The sequence below is a fragment of the Musa acuminata genome, chromosome BXJ3-10, assembly GCF_036884655.1.
Source record: "Musa acuminata AAA Group cultivar baxijiao chromosome BXJ3-10, Cavendish_Baxijiao_AAA, whole genome shotgun sequence".
NCBI classification, from domain to species: domain Eukaryota; kingdom Viridiplantae; phylum Streptophyta; class Magnoliopsida; order Zingiberales; family Musaceae; genus Musa; species Musa acuminata.
This window is the reverse complement of record NC_088358.1, coordinates 33,236,982-33,264,928: the sequence shown is the minus strand read 5'-3', so window position 1 is coordinate 33,264,928 and position 27,947 is coordinate 33,236,982. Positions and strand designations below refer to the sequence as shown.

Here is a 27,947-nt window from a genome sequence, read left to right as displayed (position 1 = left end):
AAAAGAATAGAAGATAAAGAACATGTTCCCTCTCCTATTTATACAAATTAGGAGAAAGGATTTCCAAAATAGAGGATTTTACTCGTATAGTTAGGGAAATCTTATCTCCTATCAGACAAAACCGACGAACACATCCACTCGCAAGCGTTGGCTTTGAAGTTTCGGAAGGACGCAGTGAACGGCGCCTGAGTCCAGTTCGTCTTCACCAGCCCGCCCCTTGTGGCCCAGTCGTCGGCGTTCCATAGACTGGATGGAGTACAGCCTCATCGGTTGGTTCTTAGGGAACCCTACCCCTTTAGATTCGAGATTCTTGAAGTCTCTTATAGGAGTCCCGTCGACCGCGAGTCTGTCATGTATATCTGAGATTAAGTCATCGATTGCGTCGAAGTAGATTTATGTCAGAGCAAAGAAGGAGGTCTGCTGGGACTCACATTACGTGACGTGGATTCCATATGATGGAGTAGGTGTGGAAGTCCTTGGAGGGGTCAAACCATAGGTAGAACTGCTGCTCTCTGTTACCCTTTCCTTGCGTGAACACATTGGTGTGGACTATGTAGGGGTCGCCGGAGAGGTTGCCGAGGAACTCGAAGTCGATCTCATCGTGTGTCGGCCCTTGCGAAGCACTTATTGGTGAATCAGGCGCCTCCACTTAGATGGGTAAGGCTCTATGTGTGTATCAGCATATCTCTATGCCTGGTGAATCTCAAAGTTTTCATGTTAAAGAAACTAAATTCCTATCTATACATACTTTCACGAGTTTCATAGTGCTTTCTTTGATTGCTTTTCCTTTTAATCGCTAAAGAGTTCCAAGATAGAATCCATCAAGTTACCCAGTCCACAACTCAAACTTCTCATTGCAAGCCGAAACGAAAAGAGTTGCAGCATCAAATCATGAGAATAAGCTCGGTACAAGATTCAAGAGATACAAACTATTCAACGAGCCTCATGTTAAATTGTTCTGCTGCTTCAGATCCTATCAAAGGCTGTAAACAGTATGAGATCTTCTAAGCCCAACTAAAATAGTAGAAATGCCAAAACAAACACTGTTGATACCTTTAACTGATCTGCTACTTCAAATCCTATCGAAGGTCGTAAACAGTTTGTGAGCTTCTGCACCCCCCAAACTCAAAACAGTAGAAATGTCAAAACAAACACTGGAAATGGACACTGTTGATAAATTAATAAATGCAAGTTCCCATTATGATAGTATTAAACCACAAGAAACCTGAAAGACGCTTGTGAGCATGAGATTCATAGCTGTCATAACACTGTTTGTGTTGCAGAATGATGGTAATGGGAAATAGTGCATGCAGAATTAATCTGCACTGCAGAAGAAAACAGAAGAGATTCTTAAGCTCAGAGTCGTTTCTTGTTATAATGGGTAGATCCACTTCTAGTGCTCTTCGTTCCCTGATATCTTCTACGGTCTGGTGGCTTTTTTACCTTTCAGCACTGTTTCTTGCATCCAATTCGAAAGAACTACGTCTTGACCTCCTATCAATTGCCTTCTCGCTTGCCTCGGGTATAAAAATAATTTACAGAAACATACGTGCTGTGACACAGAGAAAGCACACCGGATATTATCAGTGGAACTAAGAAAACAGAGAACCTATGCTATCCACATTTGCAAACTACAGAAAAAGTACACTTCTTACAGAACACTCCAGAAATTGAACAACAGATATCTGGTGTCATCTATTCTGATATTGTGCTAGTCATCGATGTTCTTCATATACTCCTTTGAGAGTCTGGAATTTGTAATCAAGTGCTGTTCCTTGACGAGAGAATGCCCTGATTCAAGCAATGCCTCGACTGATTGCTGTGTCCAACGACAATACCAGTTGAACTTTTAAGTGAGCACACATATATTTATACCAAATGGAGTGCTCCAATAAAATAAAAGCAATGCAGAGACATGGTTCAAGATTTACATTAAATAAAGCAGTCTGCATGTACTTACAAAATTCAAGGAAATTGAACCCACATCTAAAAATGGTTTTAGTTAGTTTGGTTACTACGTGGTATTTTATTATCTTACCCATGGAACTGATGGACCCAAGATAGGAATCCCTGTCCCATGGAGTTACACAGCCTGACACCACTGGCAAATTAAATTCCTTGTCACCATCTTGACTCATATACCCACCTTCTTTTTGTTACACAATCTTAATCTCAGCCATGAACCTTAAGCAAGAACAAGAAGAGTCCTCACAGGGTTGGTGGAACCAGCTTGGGTAGGAAAACATGATGGATGTTGATGAATTCACAAAGAGACCAATGGAACTTCCTATTGATTAACTGGATGGAGTGGCCGAGAATCTCATAAGGGGGGTTGCTAAGATCATCTTCTACCACCATACATTGCAGCACGATGTAACTCAGGGTTTGATGGCTGTCAATGAAAAATGATACAGAGAAGGGATATGAGAAGCTAGGATTGGGAAGCAAATGATATTTGCTATATGGAAAGATCTGAAAAGTGGATTCAGACCACCCCTGATTCGGGGCACAAGGTGATCTGGAAATTATGAGGGTTGATGCGGTTTATTATGGGATACGAGATTAACACATGGCATATGGAGGATCAATCAAATACTATTACCAACACACCATGAACATTTCAATGAAATCCAACCCCTTGCTTCTCTGTTACCGTAGAGTCCCTACAAAATCTATCAAACCCAACTTAAAAATTAGCAAGGTGACAATCCTTACAACATCAATTAATTTCAATAAAATCTGACCCCTCGCCTACCTATGACTGTAGAGGCCCTACTAAATCGATTAAACCAGCTGTAATATCAGTTGGGCGATGAGCACTCTGGCCCTACAACATAAATTTGATTTCTTCAAAAGCTTAGTTCAGTCGTCTTTTTTTAATAACATCCATCAAAACTATTCTTATTATCATTATCATCAAAACTATTTTAATAACATCCATCCATAAAGTCGAGTCCGGTTCCGGATTCAATACTATTCTTATTATCATTATCATTTTCCTTCATCAGCAATATGCTCCATCTTTTCTCCACCTACTTCTATTCACTGAGGATAAGATATGTCAAAATCAACATATACCATCTATTCAAAAAGTGTTTATAATCATGCATCTTAAATCAGCTCATTCTATTTGTCCGATGACATGTCTATTATTTGCAGGTTACAAACTACAATAATATGCCAAAAGGAAGGAACAAAACAAAAAAGACATGGCATCTTCGATATTGCACAAGTATGGCCCCTACTTATCTCACCTCAGTAGTTGGATATTTGATTTTTTTTTAAATTTTGAATACACTCTTTCTTTATACCTCATATGAGCATGACTTGAACTAATATAAAACAAGAAGGGGGGATGAAATAAATTTTATATCAAAAAATTGCATTTATCAATTATCTTTTCTTAGATATCACTAAAGAAACATTTTATAATAGTATATTACATATTAAATATCATATAATCAAACATATTAAATAGCATAATTATATGATACAAATTCTGCTATAACAACAGGAAACATATATTAGGACTTTTTAAAAAAAAATGCAGAGGCATTAAGAATCTGGTAAAAAATTAACTATAACATATGCAATCAAGCTTAGATTCAAATCTTTGCCAATTTATATACTGTAACACATGCAATTGTAACACTATCATCTATCATCAAGTTCTAACCATATCCAAGTTTAACAAAAGCTACATTTATGATGGACCATCGTAAGCTTCCAACTTCAAAAAAAGGGAGGGGTGGGGGAGAGAGGGAGAGAGAGAGAGAGGGGAGCAGGAAAAAAAAATAAGACAATGAGAAAAAAAAGCTAAACAAGTCATCAACATTCATCGAGAGTTTAAAAACAGAAGAAAACAAAAAAGGTGGCGTCGTACCAATAACAAATGGTGCAGTTCAACATCAGTTACTTTATTGGGTGCTATGCTCAGTATTGAATAGAACGAGCAAAATAGCCAGGTCAGCATCACAATTGACCATCAAACTGTTCGTATAGATAAGTACAATAAGTTTAAAAAACTTGCCCTAAACCAATCTTATTTTACTGATGAATACACTATTATAACCAAGGTTCGTTGTACCGTACCGTATCAGCGTTTCGACCCAGACTCGGTATGGTACGGTACCAGTGTACCGGGTGGTATATCAGGGCATACCGAGCGGTACACCCTGGTGTACCGGATATTTTTTTATTTTTTTTCATATTGTAGCAGTGCTACAGTATAGTACTGTAGCACTGTAGCGGTACTGGGCGGTCCACGTACCGGTAACCTGTCGGACCGGTACGTATCGCCCGGTACGGGCGGTATGCTTCGGTACGACAGACCTTGATTATAACCAACGTTTTCATCCATATTGAACCATGCAATTAAACTAGATCAATCAGAAACTAGTTCTTTATTAGCAACCAGCAAAAGTAAAAACCATTGTTGATCTTGTGAAGTGGGGTTTGAACCTGTATTCTATCTAATCACTTTTACCCTGGTTAACAAAAAAAAATCAATTATATCTTAAATAAATAAATCGGATGAAAGCCTCTCACCCTAAGTAATAAACCCAAATAGTATTTACTATTTAGAAATAGAGATTATTTCCCAATGTCTTCTACCTGACAATTGTCTATAAAGCCATTTTCTCATAATAATTGGCCTAATGTACTCTTGCCATGGCAGGCATTGTAGCTTTTCAAAAAGGAGAGATATAGCCTTGTTGGCTTTCTCTATTTGGGTGCACAAGATGATGAATCTATATGTGAAGGGTTAATTTAATATAATGGGAGCTTGGCTTGATAAATAAATATAAATACACACACACACACACACACACATATATATATATATATATATATAGAGAGAGAGAGAGAGAGAGAGAGAGCAAAAAGATACTAAAATCTGAAAAGAAAATTCTGTTTTTGTCAATATGTTTAGTTGTCGACTAGAAGTAACTACTAACTTCTGTTGTACCAAATGAATTAAGCTACCAAGAAATTGGAATGATAATAGGTAACTAGGTAGTTCAAACACTAACCTTAGGAGGAACAAAAGTAGAAAGCTGCCCATCCTTCTTTCCTTTGAGAAGCTTTTCACCAAGTTTTTCATATCCACCGGTATCATTTACCCACTGTAATTTAATAGGAAATAGTAAAATGTATGCATTTTAGTAATGCAGAGATTACAAACAGTAAAGAATGGTAACAAATCAGACTCAAAAATGAGGAAAAAAATAGAAGATATTTAATCAGATTAATGTGGTAACCACATATTTAGTGGTTTTAGAAAGTATTGAATAAAAAATTAACTGATGCTAAAAAAACAGGCAATCACTTAGTTAATTACAGAAAAGCTTATCTGAAAACATGAAGCCTACTTTTTGCGTTATTTGATTCCATATTGAAGCAAAATGACCTTTACTAAATTAGTCAATACTGATATCCAGTTTTAACTTAGGACTTCCATAACAAATGCAATCTTGGAAACTAGAGAATCGATGAAAGAGCACCAGTGGTGGACCTTAGCAACTATGAATTTTCCTTTCACAATTTGTAATCAAGATGAATTTGAAACATGACCTTGCTCTAGGCGATTAGTTTTAGTATAAGCTCGAGAAACTTGAAAAAGAGTACATGAGAAAAAGCTTGATGTTAGGTTACAAAAGCATGACAAGTTTTTCTCTTTCCTTTTGCCTTTTAAGTTGGTAGGGCCCCTGATGCTGGGAACATGTGCATAACATAAGATGATGTTCCAAAGAATATTTTAACTTAAATTGGTCAAATTTATGGCTAGTGATGTGCGATGTTGCAAACTTAAATTAGTCAAATTTTAAAGTTCTTTCTGGTTAATTCTTTTAAGAATAACTGTAGCCAAGATTGAAGAAAGTTTGTGTTCGCATTTGCACCCCAGAACTCTCCAAACATTAAAAAAAAACAACATTTTAAATATGCGAGCAGTTCTTATTTTCTAAAGCAAAAGAAAATGATAGTGTCACAAATCATACTTTAATCTAGAATCCTAAATATTATCCACCCATGTTAATGCATCTGCCCATGCAATTGCTTACTCATTTATATATTGCTTAAATTACATTAAACTATGATATGACAATTCCACAATACACTTTCTATAAAGTGTAATTATACATGAATAGCTTTATAACATTTTAATTATCTTATAAAAATGTGGTTTATAGTAGGTAGGCAATACCGAATGATACCGCTTGGTACGGGCGGTATGTACCGGTCCGACGGCATACCGGTACGCGGACCGCCCGCTACCAGACGGAACAAAAAAAATAATAAAATAATATATATATACATATATTTATATTTATATATAAATATTTTAGAAAAAGACGACATTCAACGACGTCGCCGAGGCGACGCGACGTTGCCTTTTTCAGTTTATATATATATAAACGAGGCGACGTCGCCCCGCGTGGGGAAGGGAAAGGCGACATCGCCGAGGCGATGCGATGTCGCCTTTTAAATTAATTAATTATATATATATATATATATAAACGAGGCGACGTCACTTCGACGACGTCGCCGAGTTATATATATATATATATATATATATATATATATATATATATATATATATATATATATATATATATATATATATATATATATATATATATATAACCGCTCGGTATACAGTTTCGTACCGTACCAAGCGAACGTCGAAACTCAGGTACGGTACGAAATTGCAGACCGTCGGTTATGGTAGAAAATAATTGTAGATTCTCTCTACAATTATTGTAGATTCTCTCTCTTTTCTGAATCATTAAAAAAAATTCAAAGAACCTCACCAGCTGGGCACCTTCTATATTCCAGTCATATTGCCATCAATTGTTCATGCCTATCTTGATTAAGTTTGCCTCAAGTATACCTGCCTTCACATCAAAATTTTGTCTGTTGCTTATATGGTATGTTAGACATTAGTGTTGGTAGATACAATATTGTGACTGTATGCAACATACATGTATGACATGATAAGTCCTACTAAAAATTCATGCAAGATTGAGGTTTGCCCAAGGGTGTTTGTCCGGTTCCTCCAGCTCTGCAATCCTAATTCACTTTGCTTTTAGTTTTTTTGAGGATAGGATAGTTTACCCATCAAAACTGTCATTTTGTAATGTGTTTGTGCTGCAACAGTGGTCAGTCCATGTAAACTAGAACAACGTTCTACAAATCTGTGACCCTTGAAATCTATACAAACTGTTTCTATGTTCTAACCATTTCAAATGATCCTACGCTAAAAAGTTGCATCAGCAACCAAAACTAGAATTTGTATCACTTTTTCCTAGTTTACTAAATAAACATATCCTGTTGCAGAAGTTTGCATTCCTGCACATTTACGATGGATTGACACAAATCTTGATTTGATATGGGAGTTTACAGGGAAAAGAAACACAATGTTGTCAAATGTCCTGACTTAAAACACTGAAAAGTCTAATCTGTAACTATGTAAGAGGTAAATTTTGAAATTCCTCATCATTGAAAAGCTTGGTACATGACCCTGAGACAACACAAAATGTCGAGAACAAAACTTAGTTGGCTTCTTTATTTAGCTCATTTTGCTTTCAGTAATATATCTTCCAATTCTTACCTTAAAATGTTGATCTTACCAAAGTCAGTAACAAGCCAACAAGTGCAGGATTTCAACAGCAATATTTAAACATACTTAGGTCTATGATTTTATGCTAAAAATGTAACTAAAAGAGTTATATTGGCATCTAGTAAAGGAAAACAATAGAACTTTATTATAAACAAAGAACACCTGCAAGATTGACTGATCATAAGTCTTTGACCTAAGTGCCCCATAAAAATCCAATGCTGCAAAAGGAACAAAATGATTTGATTAACACACTTACTTTAGAAAACTAGAAGTAGATAAACATAAACAAAAAAAAAACCACAAAATGCAGAGCAAGTATTAGCTCAAAGCCAATTATGTATCTGAAGGACTCCTAAGTGCCAGGATTCTTTTGACGCAAATTGTGAAGATAAGATAATATTTCAACTTTTCAAACAAGTTTGGATCAATGCCCTGCAAAAGCTCAGACTGCATCATATATCATCCAAAATATTAGATTTTTCATATCTGCCCATTCAGAACTATACAAGCAATTATTGAACATTTGAAGAAATATGTCTCTGTATTTCTTTACACAAACAGAGACACACAGATACATACCCATATTTGACTTAAACCTTAAATGTGCATCATTTAAGTTTAAGCTCCTGCAATATTTAATATGTTAAAGCCCCATATATTTAAACAAATGCCAGTGTATAGCATGCCAAATAGAAACCTTTTCCAGAGACCATGGTGGTGGCAATAGTCTACTGGTATGCACTGAAGGATAAAAATAATAATGATCTTTAAAAAAAAAGAAATTATGAATCATATGAATCTTTCTTGACTAAAAAATGAATTCCGATATTTTTAAGGTACCTTTTATTCTAAGATTTCTTATAAGGACTATAGAAAAAGTAAAGGCAACTTAGAAATTAATAGCTAGAAAATTGACAGTGCCCCTCGTGCTTCAGAAATGCACTCATGCACTCACTTCCCACCACTTATGCTTGCATGACTCTAACACTGCTTATTGAGATATCTATGATTGGCTAGATATGGAAAGACATAATTATCCCGAAATAAACAGAAATAACCAGAGGAAATGATTGACAAACCCCAAATATGAAATTAGGATATAATGAATTTTTGTTCAAGGTTGATGTTCTTGCTGTTATAACCTTGCACTCATCACAACTAAGGAGGATCTAGATGTAGATACATCTTTGTTTAAAGCAGCAAGACAAGTCAAAGATATCCAAGTCTTAAGCACCATGCTTTCATTCAATCAAGTTAAGAACATCAAATTTCTGCCCTAGAGATGTAAAAAGTGTTTCTATCAAAGCTAGTCATTTCCCTTCATCCAGATTCTGCACAAGATGGGGAAATTCAAATTATAATTCCTAGCTGCATCAGATAATATAGCAATCAGCTATCCTTTTAGCTTCTAGGTTAATATCTCTTTAGCCTAATTTTTTCTTGGCCAGGTATTTACCAATTTTATACAATTGACATGAGATTGATAGACGCTTCAGGAGTTTATCCCATGAATTCTTCTACATTTCAAATTTTGCTTTATGGCAAATGATTAACTGAAAGTCAGTAGCCAAATGGATCATTTGAATTGATTTTCTCATACATATGTCATTTATAAAAACCAGTCTCAACTCTTGATGATGTATACCATGGATATATACTGAAGATAAAACATATAATGGATAATTCTGTAAATGTGTCTCAGTATTGTTGCTAGGTAAATGTAGTATGAACTCTATTTTGCCACAACTTCGACAAGAAAGATATTAAGAAAAATCAGAATAAAAATATGATGCTAACCTCTAAAACAAGCATAATAAGTAGAAATTGCTGTCACAAACTTCATAGGGAGATTCAGACAGTAATACTCTAGCACTAAGCAAATGCCTCAGGAAATCATGGTGCAATTATGCCAACGAAAATAAAGATGCAAGAAAGAAAGAGCATTACTAAAAAGAATTAAAGTGAGAAACAAAGAACATTGAGTCCCCACCTCTTCCAACCCAAAGAAAGAATAACAAAAAGATAAGACACATTTTTGCATTTCAGTGAAAATAGTTTCTGAGTGATAAATAAATGCAGAAACTCAGTGTCAAAGTGTTATCCTTGTTTTCTTTATTTTTTATTTTTAAGGTTGGTGAGCAACTACAGATACAAGTGGAGAAGTACCTTGGTTTGGAAATGTGTCTACAACTCTTATAACTTCATCACGGGTTATTCCATCCTTAGCATACATCTGGTGAACAATGTTAATTATATCTTCATGGTCTGGCTGCCTGTTTCAGCAGAATATATTCTGTATTGACATGTAACTAAAAGGCGCATAAAATATTCATATTGAATAGTATTTAGACAAAAGCAGTGATCCCAAAAGAGGTCCTAAGACTAGCAAGGAGGAGGAAACTGAATGAGCATCATATCTACAATGTTGGTACTTGGTAGCAAAAATTTGACTGTTTCCATAACTAAACAAACATAATAAGAGTTTAATCAGTTTATAATTTCAATAGAGAAAGCATCACAATGTGTATGGCCTATAAAGTACATGAGCTATGTCTGATAATCATAGCTAGCAGGTCTCAGGGGCTTTAAGATGCCTTTGGCATATAGCATTGTTCAAGAAACCAGGCAGACCAGTATATACCAGGCAACCAATACATGCCACCTGGTATATACCAGTCCACCCGTGGACCAGGACACAGATCGCCTGAAAAAGAGCAATCCAGTCCCCCCAACCCACCGGCATGGGTTGGATTTGGTACCTGAACCTGAAAACCTTGGTATATAGAAGATGCCTAGATGATTTCTTTATAGTTTCAATAAAGTTACAAAATTGTGATGGTGCATCCTAGCAAGTAATCAATATTTCCCTTGCGAAACCTTCCAAAACATTTTCCAGAGAATTTGCTGGCCATAACTCAACAAAGCATGTGCCACACACTGCAATTTGCCAGGAAACATACTGGGTACGTGTTATACTCGAATGCTAGTTCACGCAGTTGGAGCTAGTAGCCTAGTACATGCCTATACATACTTGCAGCATGGAGCAAATATTCAAGCATGTGCCAGGCCACACACAGCAAATACTTGCAGCATGCAGCCTATACATCCTTGGCGCTGTAAACAACAAACCTTTTTTTGGGATAAAGCAGCAGGGCTGCAATCTTATTTCATAAGAAAAGTGAAATAAAGTACAGGAAAAGAGAAAAGAAAAGATAAACAAGAAAATATGAAATAAAAATAATTATGAAAGGAAAACCATAAAAAGGTTGCCATAAATTCATCAATAATAATAATGATAATAATAATAATAATAATAAATCCCTTAGCACAGAGAGCCCTTAAAAAGCTGGCAAACCATAAAAGGTTATGCTTGATGTTGCAGGAGAGACCATCTGGGGCACCCTTGAACATTCTGTTATTCCTTTCCTTCCAAATAGCCTAGCATATCAAACATTAGCAGTATAAGACCATATCCAAAATGTCTCCAATTGGAAAGAAGGTAGAATGTCTCCATGAATTCCAGAATTAGAAATGGCGGAAGACATCCCAGATAGAAGAAGCCAAAGAGCAGCATAAAGAAGATGTGGTTGGTGGAATCCACCAAAGCATTAAAAGTTAATAGGAAGGGTGTTGGATCCATCTCTTCTTGCAAAGGAATTCTTCGTATCTTATCTTTTTCATAAGAGCCATGCAGAAAGTATTTGGCTTTTGGTGTACAAGTGGAGTTCCCAGAGAAATAATTTAACATCTCCCAAGTTGAAAAATCTATAAAAGGATATGACCTCGAATTTGAAGACCATCTCTTAGCGGTAGAATCCCATGTGAAATAATTTTCTCCTATCCCAAGAAAAGCTGGAGAGGGCTGAGGGCAAAGAGATAAGATTATAGTAGGTCTTGATGTTATAGGTTTCATGGAAGGCAAATCTCAAGATTACGGAAAAGATAGGTGAAGCAGGGAAAAGCAAGCTCCAATTGAAAATAGATGATGAGTTGCAGAAACATTTAGTGGCCATGATACCCTTGTAAATGAGAGCAAAGGACTCCTGAAATGATGGTCGCCTCAATGAGGCAGCCATCATCTGATGTTTTCAGGGCATAAGCACTTTTCAAAGAGGGATGACATCAAGTAAGGGATTTCCACCACTATTTTCCAAGAAGGGACTTGTAAAAGTCTGAAAGATCAATAACCCTTAAGAAGTAGCATATTACATAATCAAACCAAAATCATAGTAGTAGGAATGCTTGCTGACTCTAAATCAATATAAAACCCTAAAGCAGCTTCAAGTTGCTAACTTCTAATGAAACATGTTCCTTTAATGCAAGAAGAATATCTTAAAATGCAACAGAAATATTAACATCTCTTGTACACTTCTGTATCGTAGAAAGGTAGAAGAAATTAAAAGATAAATTTCATATGAGAGGAGGCACTTACCAGTAGAACTTCTCCATCCTTCCATCACGAATCAAAGGAGCATAGAGTGTAGAAAAATCATTGCCAGTTACAATAATAGGAACTCTATGCACAACATCTGATTCTCTCCACTTCTGTCCAATGCTTACTCTGGTAGGATTATCTGACAAGTTCATCAGGGTTCCAACAACTATTTGGTTGTTGACGGTCATTTGTGTGTTTCCTAGGTAGAAAGAAACAATAATGTCATTTAAGTGTTGTTAAACAATAGAATACAAGTAACGATACAAGTAATGATACAAGTAATGCCATTTCTATAAGCAAGCTGTAAGCTGACAGTTTATTATAAATTAAAACCTTTTGGACAAGCAGGTCACTCTGAAAACAAGAACCTCAGTTAGAACAACACATTTTGCACATCATAGCTAATAAATAAGATACCTTAATCTAATTTTATGTTATGAACTGACCAAATTCACAAACAAAAACAGATAAATGACTGACCAAATCTCCCCAGCCCAGCATCAATGTCATTAATCATCAAACAGCTCATTTTTCCCTGTTTATGTAAGAAACAAATCATTAAACAAGTATAATGAATTCTCTTGAAAGTTACAAACATCTCTCAGATAGAAAAATATGGAAATAGAAGATAGCAAAATATGATTCGCCTTACCAGTCGGTACCGACGTACCGACCAGCTGTCGGTACGGTATATACCAAAATGTGCTGAGTCATACCGAGCATACCGACACATAGCACATGGGGACGTACCAATATACCACCCATACCGGTCCCCTATCGGATCGGTATGTACCACCCGCACTAAGCGGTACGGCAAACCTTGAGTAAAATAAAGCAATTTCAACTAGACATTGTGAATACATGATATGAAACAGAAATTTCTACATTTAATATTAGTCAGTAGACAGTTCAAATTCTGTTCTATACCTGTAATATAAATATCCAGACTGTACATACAAGCTTCAGAAAAAAATCGATGGCTTTTGAGCATTTTATGGTAATAATTTAATTACCTAGCATAACTTAGTTCACTAAAGGGACCTCAACCATAATATAAGGGATGCACCAAATAGAGGGTGACAGTAAGGAAGAAATCAATTCAGCTTCTTTGTCCAGTATTCTACTGAAAGCCTAGGGTAATTTTGAATGAGATTAATCTCTGGATATGGTATATGTAAAAATTCCTAAACTGCAAAAATGAGTGAGAAACTAGAAAATATTACGTAAATGAAACAAAAACATAGAAGCAGTAAAAGTTTATAATGACTCTGACTTGGTTTTGAATCACTTGAGAAGCTGTTCTGTATCGGTCACGTATGAGCCTGCCTGGTTCTCCTGCAAAGAAAATGAACATCATTTATGGAAAAGCAATCATACATTTTTATAATAAAGACAAGTTTTAAACCTCAGATCCATTAAAAAATAAGTTATTTCTCAGTTCAAAAATTCTTATTTCAGAGAACTAATTTCAAAATAGCATACAATTAGGGCATATTGTTAGACTTATCTATTGGAACTTGAAACATATCTGGCCTACATTTTTAGATGGCATACACAAAAAAGAAAAGGACAAATCCAATCTACTGACTTCATATAACCACTTGGTTAGGAAAGGCATCATATAACATAATTATAATATAGAAATGATAATTAACATATGAAAAGGCTGCTTCACATAAGAAAAAGGGCAAATCCAGGCTACTGACTTCATATAACCATTTGATTAGGAAAGGCATCGTATAACAGAATTATAATACAGAAATGATAATTAACATATGAAAAGGCTGCTTACTGAGTTTGCATGAAGAAAAATATACTGCTTAGAATAAATTAAGAGAACAGTGATGCATGGTCACCTGCCCTCTCTGATTCTAGCTCACCAGCAGACATAATGACTGGTTCAATACCCATTGCACGAAAAATAAGTTCGGTTTGAAATGTTTTCCCTTGACCTTTTCCACCCCATATACCTAGAAAATTAAATGTTTGTATCAGAATTAACAAAGACAATAGCAGTAGCTGGCTAGCTGCATGTTCTCAACACAAGCAATTGATACCTTATGAGACAATAGAAAGGAACTTGTGACTTTGTGGTGTTAAACTTAAATAATCAACATCATAAAGTTAAGGATGGTCCACTACGTGAGGCTTCCACCATTATGGGATTAGAAAAAAAAGAGAAATAATGCATCTGGTTGCAACTGAACTGGAACAAAAGCCAAAGAAATATCATTGAAGTATGTTGACATGAAAATTCTTAGTAAAATAGAAGTATATGTTATTCAGAAATATTCAAGTAAATCCTGCAACAAAAAGATTTAAGAAAGAAGAATAAGATGAAGGTATGCAAAAATCCTTTATCGGATACTTGGGCTGCATTGACTTTGATAAGCTCTGAACATAATTATCAACTTTCAAATATTCAGATTTCCTAAATGAAATTTTAGACAGCAGAGGCATAAGACTAGCCCTCAAAGGCTTACTGGCGATTAAGATATACCATTTGATAAAGCTTTGTAAGCTCATAAACCAAGAGCTAAACACAACACACAATCTTATACAACTCCAGAGAAAATGTAAAAGAAGGGTTAATTTTATAATCTTAAATTTTAATTACACTTGGATGACAACTAAAACCAGATCATCCAAATGAAAGTCAAAACCCAGAAAAAGGCATACTGGCATAACACTACAAATAGAAAACAATACATTAGAATCGATACTTGCTATCCATGATTTCTCTTAGAACATACATTAATTCAAAGAGCAAAATGTAGTCTCATGCTGCTGAGTTATATTTCGGGTCAATACGAACTCTTTCAATGATGTCAACGATATACGCAACCAAAATTCAGAGGTGATGTGTTGAACACGATCAAAATCTAGATCCAAATCTAGCTTGCAAAAGTTGCAAGCTTGTGCAGATTTTCTCCTTTCTGTTTCTAATATAAGAATAGTCACAATCCACGGAACTTGCCTTGATGCTTATTCTAACATATTAAATAAGACACCTAGATCACCAACCCAGATAAACAAGCAGGCATCTTGTCACTATGAAATCTAAATTGTGTTTTAACAAATTACAAGTTAGGAAGTGGGTTTTGTCTAAGAAAATTTTAATTATTTTTGCACATGAAAGTTTTGTGAATATAAAATTTAATCAGTTTCCACACATGAAATTATACAACACAAAAAAAAGCTTTAACTTTTACCTAGTATTAAAGGAACCTTAACATTGAGTAGATGGGCAATGTAGTTCTTCACAATGTGGCAAGCTGCAAAAGATGAAAGACATTCATGAAAGACAAACTTAAAACCGGAACTGGTTATTTTGATGACAAAGTACCAAATACATCTGATAAAGGCAACAAATATAGAAAGTCTAATTATTTTTTAATTCAGGCTTATGTATTGAAATAATTAAATCCATGAATAACTCAACATTTAGTCAAATGAGAATACCAGAATTAATCATGAACCATTACGTGAATCACCCAAAAACTCAGTCACTGGAAAGATATCGAGAAACTAAGATCTTTTAAATGTCGATCACTAATATAATATACTTACCACAGCCATAACTTACTAGCATTATTTAACCCAAATGAGTAGGTAGGTTTCTGCAACTATCCTTGGATGGATCTGAAACATATGTCCCATCTTTTATATTCTTATTATGAGTTCTATAAAAGGAGACTATTAAAATACTCGAAATTGTTAGACTTAGATCATTATTAGCTTTCAACTAACTCTTTCCTACATAGCAGCTAAAAGACTGGCCACCATAAATAAAGAATTCTTTAGGCTTTTGAGTGCACATTGGTGTGTCCTTGTTCATTACACATGAAAGTTTCAGTTCTTGTGTCTTTTACAGAAAATAGCTTTTCGTTTGCTCCAATAAGATATATTTTCAAATGAAAGACTTTGCAAACCAAAAGAAGTCCTTATCATTTGTGCCTGGTCCACCAAGAGAAAAATGAGAACTTAGAAGTCAACAATTCTAAAAAGGTATACATGAAACTATCTATTTCCATTCTATACTAAAGGAATCCAACATACTCTGTCAGCATATGGCACATTGTCCATTCTATAAGAAAAGAATCCAACACACTCTGTCATCATTCTTCTTTGTTCGTTAATGTGCAGTATTGAAGCTTGAAAGCTTCTTTATTAATGTGATTGATGACTATACATCATCGCTTATCTATGTGCTACATTTTCTGTCATAAAGTGCAAGGACTTCACTAACAAAAATATTGAAACATAATCATTGATCTTGCTCATGGATAGCTGGAGTATCAACACATGTTCTTTTCCCCCAAAATCAGGCATTAAAAAATTCGTGATAGCAGTTAAATTCAAGATCTTAACAACAATGTCACAGCCCTTTGCATCTTTTACCAATATGGACATACAGCAAGCTGATAATTATAATAGGTGGCTTGCCTTTTGTTTCTTTAGATTTAATATGTTCAAAATAAGAATACAATTCATTTACTTCAATTGAGCTAACAGTTTGCTTTCTGGTTTCCAGAATAATACCTTGAATTGACAATGAAGTTGAGCAATCTTACAGGCTAATTTTATTCCTAGAGTCCTATGAAATTTTGTTTGTTCTGATTGCAAGAAATTGCAGTGATTATTTACAAGCGAATTGTACTAGTATTCTTAATACAGTGGCTGTAGTCAGTTGCTATTGAACAAGAAGGGAAAATGCCAGTAAATTTTCCAACACCCAAATGGAGACCATGAACTTTCAAAAAGAGAAAACTAGAAAAACCTTTTTTTCTTTCTCTTTTTTTTCTCCTCTTTCGACAAACATCCAGATAGTACTTTTCTTTCACTTCCAAACTAGAAGGCTAATACCACAATGACATATAGTACAGCATCCAATGAAAATTCCATCTCAATGTCTATTTTCATGAATTTATTCCAATTGCATTCTTTAACTCCAGCTGAAAAATAAATTGATTATGTCCTGAATAGTTTTCAAATCATCGCTACGTACTTAATTTGTTACAATTTTAAGAAGACAATTTAGTCATCTATGTAGTTGAACATAGAGACAAGTCAAAAGCATAGTTAAAATAGATAGAAAAATTCCTTAAAAGATAATAGTTCATATAAGTTTCTTGATTATAGCAAGATCATTAAAGTGGAGAGCTAGATATGTATAATCAGATCCTTTAGATCAAAAGGGAAAATTATCCAATACAGATGCAATGCTCTCTATATTTACAAATCTGAACATTGTGCAGTTAGAAAACAGCAATACAAAAAGTTAATGTTGCAAAAAAGAGTATACTAAGATGGATTTATGAGGTTACTAAAAGAATTAAGTAAGAAATTTACATACATGACTAACTGAGGCAGTTCTAACTTTCAATCAAGAATAAAAAGAAAGCAAACTATTTAAGATTGTCTTAATATGTTCAAAATGCATCGGAGTGAAGTGAGTCTATTCCAAATAGTGATGCATGGAGTACAAAAAAAGATAATACTTTAACTGGCACTATTATTGCGAGCATAACTCAATAACAAGAGAACATCTACGTAGATGACCCTAATATCAATAGGAACCAGAGTTCAGAAGTAGCACCAGTTTATAGTCATATCAATGGGAACCACTCGAGTTGTCTTGGTTTCAGTCATATCAATAGGAACTAGAGTTCAGAAGTAGTACTAGTTTATTGCCAAGACAACAATAGCCTCTTCTAAGGTTCCAAAAAATGGTCGAACCTAAAAAAAAGGCTATTGCCAATGCAGGTCGTCTTGGGGGGGTTAATTGACATAGCATTACCCATAAAAGCAAAGAGATGCCTTACCCCTAAAAGCAAAGAGATTATTTCCATGACTTGACCTTAGTCACCCAAAAAGTTGTAAAGGAGCAACCTTACCATCATACCAAGGCTTGTTGTCAACTTTCTATAATTTACCTAAATGATTTTAATTTCTGATCTAATCCTTAGAAGCTCAAAGTATAAGCACCCACCAAATATCAATTTTATTTACCAAGTATACATAATAAGCAGTGATTGCAAAAGGCGCTCGAGCGCTCGCCTAGGCGCTCGGGCGCTCGCCTAGGCGCTCGGGCGAGGCGAGGCGAGGCCCGAGCGCCTCGCTAATGTCCCAGGCGGCGCGCTTCAAACAGGCGCCGCCTGGGCGCTCGCCCGAGCCCAGGCGCTGGGCGCTTCGGGAGAGCGCTTGGGTAAACCAAGGCGACCGAACCAAAATTTTAGGTCTGGTTCGGTCCTGGTTCGGTTGTTAGTTGGTTCAATCGAACCAACTAAACCGATATAACTCCAACCCTAACCCTAACCCTAACCCAACACTAACCTGCTGCCGCTGCCGCTCTCGATCCTGATCCCGATCCCGATCGCGATCTCGTCGCTCGCTGCCGCTGCTCGCCGCTGTCGCTGCTCGCGCCTCCCGCGAGCCTTCCCGCTGCTCGCGCCTCCCGCGAGCCCTCTCGTTGCTCGCGCCTCTTGCGAGCCCTCCCGCTGCTCGTGCCTCCCGCGAGCCCTCTCGCTGCTCGCGTCTCCTGCGAGCCCTCCCGCGAGTCTTCCCGCTGCTCGCGCCTCCCTCGAGCCCTCCCGCTGCTCGCGCCTCCCGCGAGCCCTCTCGCCTCCTGCGAGCCCTCCCGCGAGCCTTCCCGCTGCTCGCGCCTCCCTCGAGGCCTCCCGCTGCTCGCGCCTTCCGCTCCCTTTCTCTTTCCCGCTGCCGCTGCCGCTGCCACCGCTCGCCGCTGCTGCTGCTGTCGCTGCCGTCGCTCGCCGCCGCCGCTCGCCGCTGCTGCCGTCGCCGCTCGCCGCTGCTTCCTCGTTTCTCCGTCAGCAGGTTTATACTATTAATGTGATTATATTTATTAATTATATTATATATTTTTATATTTTTATTTAAAATTTTAAATAATTATATTTATTAATTATATTTTATATTTTTATATTTTAGCGCCTCGCTTCGCTCGGGCGAGCGCCTGGGCAAGCGCCTAGCGCCTCGGGCGTTTTTGGACCTTGGCGCCTTTTGGCGCCTAGCGCTTTTTAAATCACTGATAATAAGACCTTGGTTTTCTAGTGCAATACTAACCATATTTCTGCAAACCAACTCCTTTACTATCAAGCAATAGAAGGAAAAGATGAACCACTTGAAAAAAAGTTCAATTTACCAAAATAATGGGAAATAAGATAAGATGCATTCTTACTTTCATATCCTACTGAACTAGAAGTGTCATTCTAAAACAGAAAGGAACAAAGCATCAATCAAATAGGCAAAAATGCTTAAAGGCAATATTTTTTTCATGAAAAGTAAACAAAAAAAAACTTCTTCTTGTATTTTAATTCAAAAAAAAATTGCAAGTGTCTAGAAGTACATGATACAAGGAAATAGTCCAACTGCTCCTTTTTTTTTCCGCAGAGTGACGCCTCATTAAATTTCAAGAAAGGCAAAGTCATGGCAAAGTTTCATAGAGCTTACCAACTTTGTCCTGTAGAATAGGACAACGCACTGTCAAGTGTAGTGTTCAAATTTTAAAAATTGAAAGAAATATCAAAAATGACATTATTGGTAAGAGATATGCCATACTAAAATTGTGCAAAGAAAATGAAAAGCAAGAGCAAACTTTAAGTATTTCAAGAAATAAATGGCACAAGTATGCTTAACTTTTCAATTCAACATAACAGCATTAAAGAAAGCAACAGCATAGACATAGATTCCTTGATATGTGCAAGCTTAAGAGTGACTTAGCTTGATAGCTTGTATACTAGATAAAAGTGACAAAATTATAGGCTCATACTGCCACACATGCTAGATAACTTTTACATGATACCGCTGACAATATATTCGAATTTGATTTTATATGTCATGGATCTTTAGTTGTGACAACATCTACTTTTTTTTTTTTTTATGTTTATACCGTATCAAACAACCTAGTGCAACGAAATTAAAGAACAGGTACGGAGTCAGAAATGGAGACCAACCAAGAAGGCAGGTGCTATGTAGTAATCGCCCTGGAGGTACTCGAACGACCTCGTTGCCTTCTGCCTGTAATCAAAGACGATATCCGCTGCGAAAACCAATCAAGCAAGTAACATCGAATCAGTAGAAACAATCTGAAACCAAATCCAAAAGAAAGAGAAGGAACAAAGACGGCGATCATCGGACAGAGGGACGCACAGTCCTTTCCAAGGAAGTTCCCCACGAAGAGGTCGTCGATCACGCCCTGCCGAGCGCCGACGGCGATGTTCATATTGTCGGCCTCCTGGCCGAGGCGGTAGAGGTAGTCTTTCCCCTCCGAATCCTTGGACTCCCAGGACGACTGCTCCGAGATCCTCTTCGCCTCATCGGGGCGGGAGGAGCATTGGAGGCGGGTGGAGTAAGACGTCCACCGCCGCCTCTTCTCGCAGTTCACGGGGTTAAGGATAGGAATAGGGATCGAAGGCGAGGAGAAGGGGAGGAGGGCAGAGTGGAAGCTGCTGACGACCGCCATACGATATGGATGGAGGAGAGGCCGTCCCTTTTTATTTATAACCCTCGAAAAATATACACGAAAACGGATTTCTTTCCCCCTTTTTTTTTGCTCCAATTATTTGATTTCATTCGACCGTTGGAATCGGTTTCCGGTTCGCCTTAGGTGCACGTGCAAGATTGTTCTGATTGCGTTTTGCATTTTGTAGCAGTTGTTGGCACGGGTAAAACACGTGGAGGAATGGCGGGTTTGTCTTCGACGGTTGGAATGGCGGGTATGATGTCATTATAACAGATTAATTAAGAGGGTAAATAAGAGCAGACAGTGATCATTATTGCTCGAATAATATTTACAATAAAAAGTAAAATGATATGATTTATGTCTTAAAAACATCAAATTTATCTTCGAAAGTCTTTCACATGCAGACCAATCAATTATTATTTGCTCACAAGTGCCAAAAACACAAAACTGGGGAAAAAACAATGCACATAAGTGAACAACCACAACAACAACAACAACAAGACAACAGTAGCAAAACATACTCTTCTCTCTTCTTGCTCTATGAGATCATCCACAACGAACTTTGTCCTGTCTATCTATGCATAAGACTCATGGAGGCTGGTGGAAACATTTCGGCTTTGTCTTGTTGGAAGCATAAATCAACCAACTGTTTCACGAATACTTCGGACTTTCTTTCACGTCAAGCGGCGGTCATGTTCAGAGCTTTTGGTTTTGCAAATATCAGCACATAGACCCTTCATGGACAACTGTAACCTTCGTTTCTGGATTCATTCAGCAAGCAAAATGCCGGTCAGACAACTTCCGAAGATTAGAACACTACAAAGATATGTTGGAGGAGTCATCAACGGGGAAGAAAGACGATATATGTTGCTAACAGCTACTACATATATCTGATATAAATGCAAGAAACAAGTCTTGCGAAAACAGAATAAAATGCCTCTAATGCTAGGGATGAAATCAATCATCCTTCAAGCTTTTTGATCAGGTTAGATACAACCAGAAAGAATTTCATATGAAGGACCAAGCATTCCAGAACACATTAAAAGAATAGATTGATATATCTGTACAAACTCCGAGTACTTAAGATGATGGCAATTGAAGCTGAGGACCAAGGTTAATAATTAACAAAAAAATATTGTTGTACTACACCTAGAGCTATGCATGGCAGAAGTATCTTAGATTAATAGATAACGACACTACCAAAACTAAAATAAAGTTCAAAATTCAAGCTAGCTTTATGAACTTTTCAATGTCCATCTCTACATCTGATGCTTCGATTTCTACATCTTGGAGGACCCCTCACCCAAAACACAACTGGTGGGCATTACTTGAGTTCCATTTTGCTAATATCTGAACCGCCAAAAATATTGCTAATCATCTTAGTATCACCATCTTCTTGGCATGAGAAAAGACCATCTATTTTGCTACTATTTTCATGCTTCATTTGCCTCTTGTCAATATTGAAAAGCACATTTAGACATATCTGGACAACATTCATAGCTGAAGTGGAACACAATGAGCATGTTTTGAATAATTTTTTTCTTGTGCAAACAATGAGAAACACAATGTCTAAGGCTATGATGTTCAGATAATCTTGCCTTACCAGCAGAGTATACTATACTTATCAAAATTATGCATATTCAGTATAGATCATAGACATGATGCTTAAATTTGTTCCATTTTCCCCTTATTTTCTAACCTCTTTTTTCAGTTTACAGGTCTTTCTGATGGTTTCTAATTTGTTTTCTACCGGCACAATCTTCCAATATATGTCCAGGTTGAACCAATCTACTAGCAGGACATCCTATTTTCCAATCACGATCAAAATCTCATTGAATTTAGGAGAATCACTAACAATGCAACCATTAAATAGCATGCTAAGAGATTTGTAGGTTTCTATTAAACATTCATGCTCAATTACAAGGTCACCCTGATTAAATTAGTGTAACTTTACTGTTTCTGAGAAAATAATAAGCATCTTAAACATGATTTAATCTCAAGAATCAACTTCTTTTGCAGCTAGGTGGCAACAGTATGCCATGCTTATGGTCTAGGAATGACATATGCCAGCCTTTGCAGATTTTGTAATTTAATTAAGTTGCTGCACCTGAGTCTGAGACTCTCAGCTACTCATTCTTATCTGAAAACTCTTACTGATGTTCTAGAAGTTGCTAAAGAAGTCAAATTCAGTTTGTTCTTAGTGTCAAAGAGTCTATAAGCTCTCAAAACCCTTTAAGAATCTTATGTTGCATGTTACAAGAAGTTGGAAACAAGCTCAAATCACCTTGCCAAAGTAAGAAGTTATCATTCAACAAACAGATCTTGTTGTTTAAAGTTTTCTCAAGGAGGGAAGTACATCAGATATAACTAAACAGACTGAACACAATATGCAATTATGTATTTAAAAACAGCAAGTACAATACAGAACCAAGATGTGTTTTATTAAACCAAAAACATGTACAATCCCGCAGGTGTTACAATACGATGTTGTGTGTCTCTCATTTCCAACTCCACATATTGAGCAGTATTTAAGACTATATTATATCTCCTGTTGCCCCAATCTCAACTCACCCATTCCCTCTGTGACGTTAAGAGGGTCATTTGACAAGCCCACAAAAGAAACATTTGACAGTTTCCCAAGTACATGAGAGAGCGTAAAATGAAACATGAAAAAGAAAAGATAATTAATGAGACTCTTGCCTGCCACACCTAAAAGATAGAATGGTATACATCATGCATCACTGGTAATGTCAAGAGAGTATATAAAACATAAACATCTATGTGACAGAAGCTTCCAATATCAATGTCTTGATAAGTCAACTATGAAGTGCATCTAGGATGTCAGTTTAATCAGTATTGGAGGCACCTGAAAACACCCTAAATATCAGAAGTGAATTAGACAGAGGCATAAATCTCTGCATCACACAATAGAACCTATTTAACACTTCTGAAGTATGATTTAAGTTTTGCAAGAACAGTCTAACTGTTTTTGAATCTAGGATGCCAGGCAGTAAGTCCAAATAGCAGGTCCACTGATAAGGTGACAGGAAAGGCAAAGGATCCATAGGATTTACATCCTACTCAAAAGGGTGCATACCACATACCTCGGTAGTAAATGAGAATAAAATTAGAAACAAAAATCCAAAAGAAGGGCAGCGAAGTGCGCTACTCATATAAAGGTACTTGTCAGACCACCACAATGGCAAACCCTACAAATAGACAAATGCATATGCTCATATACCAAAATACCATAAAGAGTTACTCGTCAGACAACAATTATGCAAGCTACATGGACAGACAAATACAAATACTCACACACCATGGTGTATACAATAACACTGAGGAAGCTAGATAACCTTGTTGGATATGACAAGGATGACCTAGCAAGATCCTCTAATTGTTGTCATTCTATGTGCACAGAGAAGCAAACTGTAAGCTAGAAATAATTCACACGTTAAGTCAGATGTTGAGGAAGGTGCCTCAGAATTTCTACCAATTGTATTGGAAAAGCTCCAAGGGAATTTACAGTATAAGATAAATGATATTATACAATAGCGCAATGGAAGAATTGTAAAGGTCTGAATTGGAAAAAGGAAAAAAAAAAAGACACTTGCTGGAGCTTCCTTAAATGCATGCCATTGGAAAAAAATTTATCCATCAAATTATTTGCTACAGGTAAATTAGTTGCTTTTTTCTGAAGTAATTTGCCACATAGTTCTTTAGACTCCACTTCATATTCCATCATTGTATCAAAATATGAAACAATTTGTTAAATTTTAAATCTAAAAGTTTTTTTAAAGTAGTAATTCAGATAATACATAGCAAATAAGAGAAATGGTCATTATGCTCACAAAATACTACAGTATAATTACACCCACCAAAGGTGACCACAAGGAATAAGTGTAATAGGAATCAGAGACACAGTTACATTGAACAATATTCCTATGGGCCACCAAACAATTAGAAGTCAAATTTATAAATAAAAAGACCCAGAAAATGATATTTCAAAATGAGCAGAAAGTTAACCGATTGATAGTACATAGATCTAAACTTGAAAACTTACAGAAGTGATTGTATAAGATACAGAAGAAATCATGCAGAATTTTCCTCAATCTCCATGATGCAAATTGCATTACAGCTTGAGACTCTGGTGGTGATACTGTGAGAAAGAGGCCACCTCCTTAAATATGCTTACATATAATAAGTGAGACAAACAGGATGGTTTCTTTCCTTTGGACAGGCTGATATAAGGATTTTTAATTGTTTGAGATGATCCTTAGCATGATCTTACAGAATCCTTCTAGGCTGATCCTGGAAGAAGCTTACAAGGGACATCTTTTAACCAAGAAGCTCAAATAGGTTTCTCACAATCCCAAATAGACTGGTGCTCAACAGCAGAGCCCATCCAAGTGCCAAAGGTTCCTGCAAACCAGCAATGGTTTCATACTTTCTACTATTCCTCAAATGAGCGAACATATATTTTCTCAAGCAGCATGGGCCAATCCTCCCCAAGTTGCTGTGGCTTTACCTCCATTGCTACCTTAAAATCTTGCATACTCAACACATGCGTGCCTTCCAAACCAACATTACCATGCATTTGGCTTCCTACACAAATACCATTCTCAGGTTGTGCAAAAGGAAGGAGATTGGAAAATGGCTGCTTTGTTGATTCATGCCTTGTTCTTACTCCTACTAGCTCAATGCATGAACCAATCAACCGCTTCAAGTACACATCCAACCCATTGTTCAGCAAGTTGGCACAGTCCATTGTCACTCCTTCCAAGCCCAGTGCTTTTGCTATTTTTTCCATTCGTTTTTTCAATACCTCAGTATGATACAGTTCACTAGAATCATAACTCCTATGAAACCTATCAATGTTAGCACTACCTGATGATAATGGCGTTCTTGCCCCGCCAACACTTGCTGAACAGAAAGGAATTCCAAGTGGAGCCTGAAGAGGACCTTTAAGGGAAGCCATTTTATTCCAGTGTTCTATGTCCTCCCTTTGGTCTACAGAAACTACTTCAGCAAGAACTGGGCTATGTACGGCACCCTGGTCGTGCACAGGTGTTTCATCTATCCTTGCTCTCTTTGTTGGCTGCTTGTGAGGCCCACACTGTTGTTGTTGTATTAATTTCTGCAAGTCACTTGAGTTCAGATCATCATGCTGACCTAAAACTGCTGTGTTATATGGTATCGATGACAGCTGAGCAGACACTTGTGCCCTCCCATTTGGTCCAAGGGGACTGGGGCAGTCTTTAACCCGGTGATTATCGGTCCTACTCCTGATCTTGTGGGGCAACCTCGGCAAGACATCACCATTCAACACAATTCCAGTTGGCATTTGGGCAAATTTGTCATGATGAACAGGTGGTGGAACTTTAGCCCTTGAGGCATTCTGAAGGATAGAACTGATGAGTTGATTGTGGAAGGGGAGATTCTCATGGCCGAGTGTCAAAATGCAGAGTTTGCTAAACTCACGCTTGCTCAGCTTCTGCGACAGCAAATCGTTCAGATAGCTGAAGTAGCGCTGTGCTCGCTCCTGGCCGAGACGCTTGGTTATCAGGGATTTAAGGTCACCAAGGTTAGTCCGGGAATGCTTCATAATTGGCGGCAGCGGCGGCTGCGGCTGCAGCATTGGCGGCTGTGGCATCTCTCAATGAATACTTGTCATCGAATCAACCACCAAATTAAGAAGATTAAACCATCCTCTGCCACTCTATGATTTAGTCATGAGTAGGGTTTGCACCTTCTTCTTGATAGAACATGAGCTATACAAAGCGGCCAACTCATCAGCAACAGCAATGCAGGCGGAAATCTCATCTTCCACAACCAAAACCCTCAATCAAAGAAAGATCGAGAAACCGCAGCCGCAGAGATGAAAACTTGAAACCGGAGTTCTTGCATAGAGAAGCCAAAAACCCTAAAGCACAGGATCAAGATCCATTTAGCAGCAGCCATCTCGGAAAGCTTTCATTGCGCACCGGAACACCAAGAAATAACCAGGCAGCGATCCGCTCCCCTGCCTGCGGTCAGAGGACCCACAACTGATCGAAGCGGATTTCAACGGGTTTCCCGCCCGGATCAAAGCGAGATAAGTAGAGAAAGAAGAAGACGAATGGAGAAAAGAAAGTAATCCGTGCGAGGACGATGACGAGGATGAGGAAAGAAAAAGAGAAGGAGAAAATTGAAGCTGACCTCTTCCCGAGCTCGGAACACTAGCGGACGTCGCCTCGATTCAGCCGGCGGCGCATGTAGCTCCGGTTCTCCTCGTCCTCCTCCTCCTCCTCTCTCTCTCTCTCTCTCTCTCTCTCTCTCTACCCCTCTCAAGCGCTTTTGCTCGTCTTCTCTTTGCTTCGCTCTCCACGTCTTCTTCTTCTTCTTCTTCTTCTTCTTCTACTCCTTCGCTATCCTCGAGGTGAATCGGGTAGATCAAGCAGGAAAAAAAAAATCTCTTTTTTCTTTTCTTCTCTCTTCGACTCACCTCTCGCTCCCGCGGCTATTTTTCTTTTCTTTTTCGCTATTTTTTTTCCCTTTGCTCGATCGATTTTGGGACTTCGGCAAACATATGGGTGTTGTTTGGTTGCTTGGATATACAGGACATGCTCATTTGACGCCACAACTTACCGCTGTATTATTAGAGGCACCATTGGGGCCCGGAAGATGAACCGTAGGAAAGAGAAGAGCCGTGGTGAGAGTGAGGGTAGGAATGTTTTGTGGGCGGAGGTGAGATAGTTGAATGAGCATACCACCATATATGATTGATGGAGGGCGAGTTTGACCCAGTTGGTTGACCGGAGGCTAAAGCAGAGCCTTCTTGGGTTTGGTTGGGTTGGCGAGCCACCCGAGTGTGAAAAGGTCGGGCTTACAAGTCATAAGTCAAAAGTCAACGCCTCGGACTTGAGAGTCGCGATACAAATACCAATTTGAATTCCGATACAAATTAACATTTATTTCTACCTCTAATATTGATTCCTATTTAAACATTTTTAATATCTTAGCCTTATTCTTTAACCATTAAGAAATATATCTCCCATAAAATTAATAGGACGCTCCCGTACGACTCCGATCCCATCACCTCTTCTTTTACCATACCGGTTCCTCGAGCGGCACTGAATCACCCTCGGAAAGAATCATGGGTGACGTTGTCTCATACAGTCGTGACAAATCAGATCATCCATGAAATCTTCGAGGATGGTCGGTCCAGATAAGTTGTTGTATCCAGACTGATTCACCCTTGAAAAATAATCAGGGTGACGTCGTCTCCTACGTTCCTGAAACTCCACATCATCCGGAATAGGTTCCAGGGGTGGTTCGGTCCAGCTAACTTTCTCCTTCCGGGGTACGCTCGTCAATTTCAGCCCTCCGTCAGGAAATATACTTTTCGGAGTTACCTTCGGAATCCA

The 27,947-nt window shown here is 37.5% G+C and overlaps 2 protein-coding genes across 4 annotated transcripts; both read right to left on the bottom strand.

Moving 5' to 3' along the window:
* Positions 1-1,155: 1,155 nt before the first annotated feature.
* On the bottom strand, positions 1,156-20,556 carry LOC135651965 (ribulose bisphosphate carboxylase/oxygenase activase, chloroplastic-like). The gene is made up of 13 exons (XM_065172656.1): positions 20,229-20,556; positions 20,033-20,118; positions 19,530-19,539; positions 15,269-15,331; positions 13,913-14,026; positions 13,330-13,391; positions 12,537-12,591; positions 12,054-12,255; positions 9,788-9,894; positions 7,784-7,839; positions 5,034-5,126; positions 1,656-1,819; positions 1,156-1,552 (listed from the first exon to the last, which is right to left on the bottom strand). The coding sequence occupies exons 1-12, from the start codon at positions 20,539-20,541 to the stop codon at positions 1,712-1,714; spliced, it is 1,269 nt and encodes a 422-aa protein (XP_065028728.1). The 5' UTR covers positions 20,542-20,556; the 3' UTR covers positions 1,156-1,552; positions 1,656-1,711.
* A 319-nt stretch (positions 20,557-20,875) lies between these two features.
* Positions 20,876-27,240, bottom strand: LOC103969686 (uncharacterized). Of its 3 annotated transcripts, none has more exons than XM_009383311.3 (3): positions 26,740-27,240; positions 24,605-26,588; positions 20,876-21,302 (listed from the first exon to the last, which is right to left on the bottom strand). In XM_009383311.3, exon 2 carries the CDS (start codon positions 26,192-26,194, stop codon positions 24,995-24,997), a length of 1,200 nt encoding a protein of 399 aa, XP_009381586.2. In that variant the 5' UTR covers positions 26,195-26,588; positions 26,740-27,240; the 3' UTR covers positions 20,876-21,302; positions 24,605-24,994. The 3 variants fall into 3 exon arrangements, with proteins under 3 accessions (XP_009381586.2, XP_009381587.2, XP_065028729.1); XM_009383312.3 differs by having other exon boundaries at positions 24,605-26,567; XM_065172657.1 differs by having other exon boundaries at positions 24,605-27,240.
* Between the last annotated feature and the right edge of the window lie 707 nt (positions 27,241-27,947).